This window comes from Carcharhinus amblyrhynchos, chromosome 15 (genome assembly GCF_965287045.1).
Source record: "Carcharhinus amblyrhynchos chromosome 15, sCarAmb.v2.hapA, whole genome shotgun sequence".
NCBI classification, from domain to species: Eukaryota; Metazoa; Chordata; class Chondrichthyes; order Carcharhiniformes; family Carcharhinidae; genus Carcharhinus; species Carcharhinus amblyrhynchos.
The window spans coordinates 66,833,776-66,846,726 of NC_137338.1; the positions used below are offsets into that span (position 1 = coordinate 66,833,776).

Here is a 12,951-nt window from a genome sequence, read left to right on the forward strand (position 1 = left end):
GGCTTCAGAGCTTCTGCCGATCTTGGAAATGACCCCTCCCCCCTCTCTACCGTGTAGGAGTTGTTGACTCATGCGTGTTTTCTGGCCCCCGAGCAGCCCATGAATATTTACTCTGGTTTTGATTAACACCAGCTGGAAGTCTGGAATTCATGCCAGCCTGGGGTTTTATAGATGTAAACGCGGATGGAATTTGTTTACAACAGCTTTCGATGCTGCTCACTGCCACAGTCACGGCTTTCACTCAATGGCTGATTCTCCAGATACTCTGACCCTTATACTCAACTCCTGTCTGGTGGTCAGGCCCTTTGTCTTGGGCTGAGCAATAGCCTCACTTTCTACACCAATATAGAGAACATAAGAAATAGGAGCAGAAGTAGGCCATCTAGCCCTTTGAGCCTGCCCCGCCATTCAATAAGATCTTGGCTGATCTGTCGTGGCTCAGTTCCACATTCTCGCCCTCTCCCCATAACCCTTAATCCCCTCGCTTATCAAAAACCCATCAACCTGCGTCTTAAAAATATTTAGCGAGGCAGCCTCCACCACTTCAACGGGCAGAGAATTCCAGAGATTCACCACCCTTTGAGTGAAGAAGTTCTTCCTCAACTCCGTTCTAAACCGCCCCCCCGGCGCCCAAAACTGCACACAGTACTCCAGCTGCGGCCTCACCAATGCCCTATACAGCTGCAGCAAGACCTCCCTACTTTTATATTCAATCCCCCTCGCTATGAAGGCCAGCATCCCATTCGCCTTCCTGACCACCTGCTGCACCTGGAAGCTGGGTTTTTGCAACTCATGCACAAGGACCCCGAGGTCCCTCTGCACCGTCGCCTGCTGCAGTTTTTCGCCACGTAAGTAATAATCCTTCCTACCATTATTCCTACCAAAGTGGACCACCTTGCACTTGCCAACATTAAATTCCATTTGCCAGCTCCTGGCCCATTCGCCCAGCCTATCTAGATCCTTCTGCAGACTCTCCACACCCTCCGCGCAATTTGCCGTTCCACCAATCTTGGTGTTATCAGCAAATTTCGACACCATACACTTGGTTCCCTCCTCCAGATCATAAGCTGGTGGTGTAGTGGTGGTATTGTCACTGGACCACTAATCGAGAGGCCAAAGCTAATGCTCTGTGGACATGGGTTCAAATCCCACAATAGCAGTTCATGAAATCTGGAATATAAAACTTGTCTCAGTTTTGGCGACCATTAAATGATCATCAATTGTTGTAAAAATCCATCTGGTTCACTAATATCCTTTAGGAAAGGAAATCTGCCATCCTAATCCAGTATGGCCTCCGTGTAACTCCAGATCCACAGCAATATAGTTGACTCTTAACTGCCCTGTGAAATGTCTGAGGGAGACACTGGTTCAAGAGCAGTTAGGGGTAGGCTGGCTAAGATCATGTGTATCAGATCTAGCCCAAGATGGGATGCAATGTCACTTTGGATTCTGTTTGTCTCTGTTGGGGCCATGAATTGGATTCAGTAGTAATCTGAATTTAGTTTTTGAGCAGGCAGTGAATGGATTTGAGTTTACCTGGCTCACTCTGAGCATTGGCTTTGTAACTTTAAGTTTGGAGTTTTAAAAATTTTTTTAAAATGTGGACTGCCACATCCGAGGAATGAACTTTAAAAATGACAGATTTCCGAGGCTGGGACTGGACTGGGTAGCCTGCTGTGTGCTGGGTACAGCCTTGTGAACCACACTGATCGATCTGGGTTTTAATTCAGCGGTTTGCATGGCTCTCAGACATGGTGCTTTCTCACACAATACCAAGATTCGTCAAATATCAAATGCAACAACTAAATCCTCTGCTACACATGTATCTCACTTTGGCAGAATATTCTTTGCATTGTGATTGTATGAGGGTGGGTGTGTGTATATGTGTACACCAGTGTGTCCCTGTGTCTGTATGTGTGTGTGTGAATGTGTGTGCCTGTGTCTGCCAGTGTGTTTGTGTGTGTGTGTGCGCCTGTATCTGTATGTGTCTGCCAGTGTGTTTGTGTGTGTGTGTATGTGTGTGCGCCTGTATCTGTATGTGTCTGCCAGTGTGTTTGTGTGTGTGTGTATGTGTGTGCGCCTGTATCTGTATGTGTCTGCCAGTGTGTTTGTGTGTGTGTGTATGTGTGTGCGCCTGTATCTGTATGTGTCTGCCAGTGTGTGTGTATGTGTGTGCGCCTGTATCTGTATGTGTCTGCCAGTGTGTGTGTATGTGTGTGCGCCTGTATCTGTATGTGTCTGCCAGTGTGTTTGTGTGTGTGTGTGTGTGTGTGTATGTGTGTGCGCCTGTATCTGTATGTGTCTGCCAGTGTGTGTGTGTGTGTGTATGCCTGTATCTGTATGTGTCTGCCAGTGTGTGTGTGTGTGTGTATGCCTGTCTGTGTGTGTCAGTTTGTGTGTGAGAGCTTTGATCGCAGAGTGTGATTTTGATGCCCCCAACAGTTCAGAAAATGGATGACAGGAAACTTGAGTGAGGCGTATCACTGGGAAGAATTTTACCGAGACCAAGAAGCCTGACCGTGGAGTCAGGAAGTGGGTCCTGATTCGCACAGAGGCGGGATGGGGGGACGTTTGGACCCCGGGTGGATTTTACTGCAACAGCCAGTTAGGAAATACTGATGAGATTGCCAACCAATTGAGTCAAAGAGCTGCTGGTCCAATCAGACACACTGAAACCTCAGCTCACCATCCATAGAGCGAGAGACCGCCTTCATATTGAGAGGCGTTTGACAACTGTGTTCCTGAACAGGCCATTTGGCCCCCCAAGCCTGTGCTGGCACACAATGCCTTTCCAAACTTCCAGAATGTTCTTATTTCTTGAGGTGAACCATTTTCCCTGATTTATGACACTGGTAATGTTGGACCCAGACTGGATGTTGTATAGTACATTTTGTAAATGCATTTGAAATCTTTCCTCACAAAAAAACAGAAAATGCTGGAAAATCCCAGCAGGTCTGACAGCATCTGTGGGGAGACAATAAAGCCAATATTTCAAGTCTAGGTGACCCTTCGTCAGACGGATCAGAGGCCATTTGTCCTCAATAAGGTCAGGAGCTCACTAGATGTGTTTGTAGTTGTTGTCCAACACAGGTCAACATTGAGTACTGGCAAGTCAACTACAGGAACCATCGCGGGCAAGCCCAAATCCCAACCTCCAACGACAGCTGAGCAGATTTAAAAACAAATTCATTCATGGGAAGTGGACATCTCTGGTGGGACCAGTGTTTATTGCCCATCTCTAGTTACCCTTGAGAAGGTGGTGGTGAGCTGTCTTCTTGAACCACTGTAATCCTTGAGGTGTAGGTACTCCCACAGTGCTGTTAGGGAGGAAATTCCAGGATTTTGACCCAGTGACAGTGAAGGAACAATGATGTATTTCCAAGTCAGGATGGTGAGTGACTTGGAGGGGAACCTCCAGGTGGTGGTGTTCCCAGGTATCCGCTGTTCTTGTCCTTCTAGATGATAATGGTCATGAGTTTGCCTTTGGTGGGTGAGGAGCTAGGACTACTTGTCCTCAGTATTTCAGGAGCAGGAAAACACCTGAGATGTTGGGGAGGATGGATGGTGTCTCAGACTTTCAGCTACTGTGGGACTGGAAGCTTTTTTGAGCGTCTAGTGGATGTTGTTGTGTAATGGTCCATGTTCTCACAGCGAGCTGTTCACACTCACGTTGCGATGGGCCATTCAGGAGTGAGATGCAGCCCCATCTTTGACAGTACATGGAGTTGACAGCAAAGTGGAACTGGCATGCCCCCTCCGAATTGTTGGTGGACGCTACCACCTGAGACCAGTTGTCTCCTCAGCTGGAGAGCTGGATCCCACCTGCAATAGGGGAATTTCAGAGCTGAAATGTAGTTACTTTCCGGGCAGACTGATTTTGTGCTTGGACAAACCTGAGGTAAGCAGAGAGAGAGTCTGAGGGGGTTTGGGAAGAGTCAGACAATGCCTAATTTATCATGGTGAATATTTCGAGGAGGTCACAAACAAGGTTTCCAGAAGGTAGTTGACTGTTGGCGACAATGAGAGTGCATGGAACTGAAGGCAGTCCATTGACGTACATTAGGAATGGGTCATGGAACAAGGCCTGGGGAATTTGGGGATTGTAGTTAGTGAGCCAAGTGATGGATTGAGTCATCCCCACTATTACTGATGGCTTTGGATTCACTCTGAAGAGGTAACTGCTTCTCCTCATCTGGTTTCGGAGTTGGTCTATTTCACTAGTTTACTCTGAAGATTGGAAGGGTTTGAATGGAATAACTGCTATTTTTGCTCTGTGGCAAGGAACCCGCCAGCACCATGCCAATGACGGGCAGAGGATCAGAGCGCAGGATGATGTCGGTGCCGATCGTTCTCCCTACACTGTCAATGGATGCAAGGACAGCGCCTTCGACGCCCTGAGCTTAGACAGCTCCGACAGCGTGGACACCAATGTCTCCGCCTGTTCTCCAGACAACATCTCCAGGTAAGAGTTTTCTCTGCCTCGGGATTTCCCCCTCACCCCATGAATAGTTATTTCTAGGAGCAATGCCCTCTCTTTTCCAGCTTTATAAACGTCGGGCAGCAGGAGCAGACACCTCGGGATGTTCTGCTGTGCTGTATCTTTGGTCAGCTGTCTTTACCCATCCATGAAATTTCCTAACATTGGGACTCTGTTACTTTACTGGCTGTTCTCCATTAAATTAAGCTCATCACAAACTCTACTGCCCAAATCCTAATGGAATCCTGTTCAACTATTACCCGCTGTGATCACTGATGTACCAGTGTCTCGTGCTCTAACAATGCCTCATGTCTAAAATTCTTGTCTGTCTGCTCCTTTCTGGCCACTTTATCCTCATCACTTCCTTATAATCTCAACTCTGCAGAGAGAGACCATTCAGTCCATCAAATCTGCACTGACTCTCCAAAAGCACATCTTATCTTTGATTTAGTTTATTATTGTCACATGTATTAGTATAAATAACAGAGCATACCATACATAGAGAAGGAAAGGAAAGGGTGCAGAATGTAGTGTTACAGTCATAGCTAGGCTGTAGAGAAAGATCAACTTAATGTGGGGTAGGTCCATTCAGAAGTCTGATCGGGGCAGGGAAGAAGCTGTTCTTAAAAGAACAAAGAACAGTACAGCACAGGAACAGGCCCTTCAGCCCTTCAAGACTGTGCCAACCATGATGCCTGCCTAAACTAAAACTGTATACACTTACCCAGTTTGTCTCCTTCCATTCCCATCCTATTCGTATATTCACTAAAATACCCCTTAAATGCTACTACTGTACCCTCTGTGTAAAAAAACTTACCTTGCACATCTCCTCTAAACTTTTCCTCATTCACCTTAAACCTATGTCCCCAGTACTTGAATTTTCTACCTTAGGAAAGAGCATCTGACTATCCACTCTGTCCATGTTACTCCATCTTGTAAAGTGCTATCAGGTCGCCTCTTAACCTCTATCTTTCCAGATTGAGTCGATGTGTGTACTTTTGTATCTTTTCCCGATGGAAGAAGGTGGGAGAGAGTATGTCCCAGGATGAATGGTTTCTTGCGGTATTGGATAGAGCAGGAGCTGTACCAAGCTGTGATACAACCAGAAAGAAAGAATGCTTTCAATGGTCTTTCTCCTCTACACTATCCTCGTAACCCCATGCATTTACCAATTCCCCTAGCCTTTACTTGGAGGAGGTAAAGGGTTGGTGGACCTTGGGGCAGTTTTTGTATGAGTGAATATTTTGAGGAAGGTTGATGGTGACAGATTTGAAGGGAAGGGGGGAGTGAGACCGTGCTGAAGCAGAAGACCATGAGCAACACCAGTAATCTTGTTTGAGCAGCCAATCCCAAACTATGTTCAGTTACAAAGATGCTTGGAATTTACCACTTTGACATAGAGAGCAGGTGGACTCTGCCCTCTGAAGTGGCATCTTTGGAGGCAGGGCATTTAGTTGAGCAGGAGGGGGAAATGGATGGATACCATGATGCTTTCCCCCTCCATCCCAATGAAGACCAGGGCAAGCAGGCCACTGCCTGAGGCCCCTAAATGGAGAATTAATGACCACCTACAGGCCTGTCACCACGTGGGAAGCTTGATATTTCCAGACGAGTCAGTGGGAGGGGGTGGGATTTGGCAGAATCCATCCTTCAAAGACACTCACTGCCAGATTGAGAGAGACATTATTGTGAAAGAGGGGGCCCCATGGAGAAACAACCTCCTGCCCTTGCTACTAACCCCTGACCCCTACACCCTCCTACACACCCCTGCAATCCCCTACTCCATGAAACTACTTCTACCATTCCATTCCCAGGGCCTGGCTCGCTTTGTCATCCTGGGTCTCTGGTGACTACCTTTTCTACAGTAGCCACTGTTGACCCTGTGAGCAAAAGAGCCGCCACCGATTGGCTCAGCAAGTGTGACCTCTGCCCCAGGGTCCTGATCCCAGCCGTCCTCTCCATCAACTGATTGGTCTGTGAGGTGGCGAGGAGCTTCTCTGGCTGGCTCTCCCAACCCCCCCATCATTGCCTCAGCAAGATTTCATCCTGGGACTGCTTTGTGCCAACACAAACTGGGGCAGGAGAGAATAATATTTGATGCAGAACCTGGCATCTTGAGTGTGATAAACTGAATTTTCCGATGACACGAGATTGGTCTGACGGTTTGATGGACCACATCCAGCTGTTAGCGGTGTGCAAAACAAAAGACCAGAGAACGCTACCACCTGATGTGCGCACCCCGGCAAGATGAGTAAAAGCTCAAGTGTGATTGATCGTGGCTTTTGATGCATGGTTTGAACCAGATGTTTCCTATTAATAACACACAATCCCTTTGATGTCAAAAAGAATAGCATCAGTCAACAGCAGTGCTGGTGCTAGACACTGAACTGCTGTTTAGCAACATGGCTGATTAAAAAAAAAATTAGCTGTTTAGTTAAGATCAAACTCTCTAATTGGGCAGTAAAATATGATGCTAAAATACAGCTGGTTCACTGGTTGTAACTTGAGCAGTATCTCAGTAATGGTTTGGTACTGAGATGGTCCACCTTCCCTTGTAACAAATTGGTTGGGTGAGATTGAGTGTCTTGGATTACGGGAAGATATAACAAGATGGTCAAATGGACGGATAAGCAGCAGATGGAATTTAACCTTGAAAAGTGTAAAGTGATGCACTTTGGAAGGAGTAATTTGACAAGGAAGTATACTACGAGAGGTCTGACACTGGGAAGTTCTGAAGAACAAATGGACCTTGGGTGTTTGTTCCAATATCTCTGAAAGTGGAAAGGCAGGTTTATAGGGTGATAAAAAAGGCATTTGGCACACTGGCCTTCATCAATTGGGGTATAGATTACAAAAGCAGAGTGGTCATGTTAGAGTTGTATAGAATTTTGATGGAGTACTGTGTGCAGTTCTGGTTGCCACATTATGGGAAGGATGTGAATGCACTGAAAGGGGTCCAGAGCAGATTCACCAGGATGTTGCCTGCAATGAAACATTTAAGTTATAAGAAGAGGTAGGATAGGCTTGGGTTGTTCTTTTTCTGGAGCAGAGAGGACTGAGGGGGTGACCTGATTGAGATGTTCAAGAGGGGCACGGACAGGGCGGATAGGAGCAACTGTTCTCCTTAGTTGAGGGGTCAGTTACAAGAGGGCACAAGTTAAAAGTGAGGGATGGGAGGTTTAGGGGGCACTTGAGAAAAAACTTGTTTTAACCCAGAGCTTGGTGACGGTCTGGATTGCACTGTCTGGGAAGGTGGTGGAGGCGAGATATCTCACATTCTTTAAAAAGTACCTGGACAAGTACTTGACTGGTCGGCGCAACATCGTGGGCCGAAGGGCCTGTTCTGCGCTGTAATGTTCTATGTTCTATGTTCTATATGTTCTGCACTACCGTATTCTGCGATTGTTCAGTGGTCTGAATAATCAACTCCGTAGATTCTTTCAATTCACCAAGGTCCACTTGCTCACTCAGAAAAGATCCTTTTCTGTGGGAATCCAAACTCTCCCCTGATTTTTATCTCACTGCTGCTTGTGGGAGCTTGCTGCACACAAAATGGCTGCCACTTTCCTACATTATAGCAATGATTACATTTCAAATTGTTTTTCATTGGCTTTTGAGGACTTTAGGATGCTCTGTGGTTGTAAGAAGCACTGTGTAAATGGAAATTTTGGCTGCTTTAGCCTTATTCTGATATCCTAACATTGGTGACAGTATTCACCCCAAGGTGTTGACATAGATCCTCAGCGTCATTTTATTTGACAATTTTTTTTAATCCCATTCCTGGGATTGGGCATCTCTGGCTGGGCCAGTATCTACTTCACTCAGAGGGTGGTGAGTGAGTGGAATTGGCTGCCATCGGTGGTGGTAGAGGCGAACTCGCTGGGGTCTTTTAAAAGACTTCTGGATGAGTACATGGGATTTAATGGGATTGGGAGTTACAGATAGTTCTATGGCTTGGCAGGTATAGATGTGATCGACGCAACTTGTGGGCCGAAGGGCCTGTTTGTGCTGTAGTGTTCTGTGTTCTATTGCCCACGAATGCCATTTCAGAGGGCAGTTTGGAATCACATGTAGGCCAGACTGGGTAAGGACAACAGATTTCCTTCCCAAAAAGGACATTGGTGAACCAGATTTTTTTTTATGCAATCAACAATGGTTTCATGGCCAGCGTTAATCCCAGATTTTTATTGAATTCAATTTTCACCATCTGTCGTGGGATTCAAACCCAGAACCCCAGAGGATCCCTGGGTCTCTGGATTACTAATCCAGTGACAATACCACGAAGCCACCACCTCCCCACAATTCTAACAAATAACTCAATACCAGCAAACAGGTCCAAAAAGATGTCTATAAACCAGATGGGACATTGGAGCATACCCTCCTTTCCCCAGCTCCATCTCTCCCATCTAGATCCCAAGGAAGCCAATTAGTATCCCTCAACCAGACTCTCAATATCTTGGCCATGTGACGTCTCGCTCACTCTCAAATACCAACTGCTGCTGCTTTCGTCTGAAGGAGAAACCCTTCTGTTAACTTTTTCTCTGCTGGCAGAGCACAGTGGGGCATCTGACACACAGCACTGCAGTCTGTGCAAGACAAACACGGTCGTAATTTTAGATCCATGGAACCATAGAATCCCTACAGTGCAGGAGGAGACCATTTGGCCATCGAGCCTGTACCTACCCTCAGAAAGAGCATCTTACCCAGGCTCACCCCCACCCTATCCCCGTAGCCCCACATATTTACCATGATCAATCTACCTAATCTTGGGACACGAAGGGGCAATTTAGCATGGCCAGTCCACCTAACCGGCACATCTTTGAACTGTAGGAGGAAACCGGAAAGCCTGGAGGAAACCCATGCAGACACAGGGAGAATGTGCAAACTCCACAGAGTCACTCGAGGCCAGAATTGAAGCCGGGCCCCTTGCGCTGTGAGGCAGCAGTACCAACCACTGTGCAACTACGACATTTAACATTAATAAATGATGAGTTGGGACTTTGCAGCAGACGTTTCTTTTATTGTTTACTCTTCTCCTACGTGGGAGATGAAGTAAGAGGTATCTTTAGTGTGGACTCACTAGCATGGAAAAGAAAAGGAGATGTCAAACTCACCGGGATTAAACTACCTAAACAAACTGGAAATATACTTAATCTCGGCACTTCTGTAATTCAACACAAATCAGAGCAGATAGGCTTTGGAAGCACCAAGACAGGTTTAATCCAAGGCCACAGCACAGATCAAAGTCCCAGGTGAAATTAGAAGGTGGCATCCTTCCACAGATACTTGTCTTCTTTGACCGAGCCAGTTTTATATCAACCTCATCAGCTCACCTCTGATCCCATGCAACTTCGCCTTCTGCACCAGTCTGCCATGAGGGACCTTGTCAAAGGCCTTACTGAAGTCCATGTAGACAACATCCACTGTCCTACCCTCATCAATCATCTTCGTCACTTCCTCGAAAAACTCAATCAAGTTCATGAGACATGATATCCCTTTCACAAAATCATGTTGCCCCTCACAAATACATCCACTTATTTCCAAGTGGGAATAAATCCTGTCTTGAAGAATCCTCTCCAATAATTTTCCTACCACTGATGTAAGGCTCACTAGCCTATAATTATCTGGATATTTCTTGCTACCCTTCTTAAACAAAGAACAAAATTGACTCCCAGCTGCCCTCTTGTAGCCAATGTTATATTTGAGAGAAGATCCCTTTTGCAATGAAACTCTTTCAAAGTGTAGGGGCTGGACTCTGGGCTATTCCTTCATTAAAGTTTTGTCATTTAAAGTAGGGGCTCTGTGAGAAACTCTTGCTCCCAGCCCAATTCTTTGCAGCATTAGTAATACCAAAAAAATGGCCAGTAAGAATTTTGGGAATTGCTGAAAAGACAGCCATGCTGCTGAAGTTTTTCATCAAGACAAATACAAGAATACCAAATTTCAAACTATCACAACAATTTATACAAGAGGAGAAAAAGACGCTGATCGATTAGCAAGACACTGGCTAAGACGTTGCCATGGGGAAAACAACTGGGAACTGTTGGCTCCCTGAGTTCCTGGGTATATCAGAAAAAGTGTACTGCCCGAGCATATTCCTTTTGTTTGCAGAGACAAACTCCCTGCATGTGGATATGTGTTGCTTTATAGCAAGCATAAATGAGTCACGTACTTCCCCTGTTGGATTCTCCTTGGATGATCCACCCTGTCCTCTATTGATACAATCTGGAGTCCAAAGGGTCAGGGATAAGGACAACCCTCGTGGCTGGAGATGAACTTGGAGTGGGAGGTGGAAGATCCCCTTGTTGGAGTCCACATGCAAACCAACGACATTGCTAGAACATGGAATAGGGTTCTACTGAGAGTTGAAAAATCAAATTAGTTGAAAAACTAAATTAATAAGCAGAACCTCAGAGGATTATTGTGGAGCACCATCGGCACCATGTTCAAATTGACATTGGATCAAAAAGACCAGGGAATTGATTGTGTGCTGAGAATGTGTGCTGAAAATGTGATATGGAAGACACAGGGAGTTTTGATTCATGGGGGAATCTAACACCAGTACTAGGGCGGAAGGGACCTGGTCCATTGGCACGGCTCCACCTAATGAACCTGAGTTTTAGGGCTGTAGACAGAGTTTGCAATTAAGAAGAGTGGGGAGGGGAGAGACTTCAGGTGGGAGGGAATATATAATTGTAAAGAGAAGGGACAAGGCTACAGTGCAGTGTGGTGTTCCAGAAAAAGGTAAGCAGAATGCAACAGGAATAACAATAATAGTGCAAATAAGGTCAAATCAGGAAAAAGTAGTAAACTGTTCAAATCAACAGTGTCTTATCTAATTGCGCAAAACATTCTTCACAAGAAAGAATGGTGCAATTCGAGATAAATTATCCGATGGCCAACACAGAGACATGTGGACCAAAGCTGCAAAATAAATATTTCAAGGACACCTGACCTTCAGTTGAGATGGATAAAATGGAAAGGGGGGGATGGAGGTAGCCGCTTCTGGTGGGACGTTACCTCTAATAATTAAAAGTGTCGTAACAAGGCTCAGAAAACACTGATGGGAGTAGTATGTAGGTTTTCTGACAGTTGTTATTCTGTTACCCAGAATATTAATCAAGAAAGCAGCTTACGTAATGGATAATCATGGGGAAATTATTTTTCTGTATTCTGGACAAACTAAATTAGTCAAAGTGGTTAGGAGGACAAGTTCCTGAAATGTATTTAAGACCGCTTCCTAGAACAATCTGTCAAGGATTCTGTCAGAATCAATTCATTTTAAATCTTGTTTTGTGTAAAATCTTATAGTGAGGGATCTTCTCAGGAAGAGTGATCATAATGAGAATTTCACCTTGAGTTCACTAGTAATTTACATTAATCCCAAGGTATTTCTTAGAATTTTCCAGCTAAACTTTTATTTTCTCTTTTAATTAATTGCTTGACCCATCTTTCTGCATGTCCCTCTGCTTTCACGTTTTTCAGCCTTTCGTGTGGAACTAAATCAAATGTTTTCTGCAAATCCATTTGCATACCGTAAGACTTTTCCTATATAAGAACATAAGAACTAAGAGCATGAGTAGGCCATCTGGCCTGTTGTACAGCCTTAATTTAAACACTTTCCAAGCATTCCAGTTTAATGAGACAAATAAGGACAGGAATTCAATTATTTCTTCTTCTTGGTCTCTTTGAGTTATTGCTTCAAACAAAGGACTGTAGTGTCTTTTATCCACAGTTCTCCACTCACTTGCAGAAGATTCTCTGTCATCCAGCAAATTGTGTAACCAGAAACCAATCATATGGCTTGAGCGTCCAATGCAATTATTTCTGAACAATGCCATTATGCTTCGTTCAAATGGCAAACTCCATACATATAGAACAGCCATAAAAATCAGAGACACAATGTCTGCGTCAATGTAACCAACTTCTCTGATGTGACCAACACAGGAAGTTTCGGATTATAGCTCCCAGACCAGAGTCTTTCTTACGACTGCATCTGGTTTTAATCTATAAGTTGACCAAAGATCCCAGCATGCTTCACTCTGTCGGAGATGCCATTTTGAAACCACTATTGTCATTACTGTTGTTAAATTATTATTGTAGCTGCTCTTTCTCCACCCACAGGCTCTTTGAGCCTGCTCCACAATTCAGTAAGATCGTGGCTGATCTTTTCGTGGACTCAGCTCCACTTACCCGCCTGCTCACTATAACCCTTGATTCCTTTACAGTTCAAACGTTTATCCAGCCTTGCCTTAAAAACATTCAATGAGGTAGCCTCGCCTTAAAAACACTCAATGAGGTAGCCTCAAGTGCTTCACTAGGCAGGGAATTCCACAGATTCACAAGCCTTTGTGTGAACAAGTTCCTCCTCGACACCGTCTTAAATCTGTTTCCCCTTTTTTGAAGCTATGCTCCTTAGTTCTAGTTACACCTGCTTCTATTTTATCTATTCCCTTCATAATAAATCAACTTGT

General features: G+C 45.1%; 1 protein-coding gene across 1 annotated transcript in view; it reads left to right on the forward strand.

Moving 5' to 3' along the window:
- Positions 1-12,951, forward strand: part of phldb2b (pleckstrin homology-like domain, family B, member 2b) — a 174,621-nt gene that overhangs the window by 146,966 nt on the left and 14,704 nt on the right. Inside the window, exon 18 of the mRNA XM_080204108.1 lies at positions 4,282-4,462. Within this exon, the coding sequence (XP_080060234.1) occupies positions 4,282-4,462 (181 nt within the window). The remainder of the gene's footprint in view (positions 1-4,281; positions 4,463-12,951) is intronic.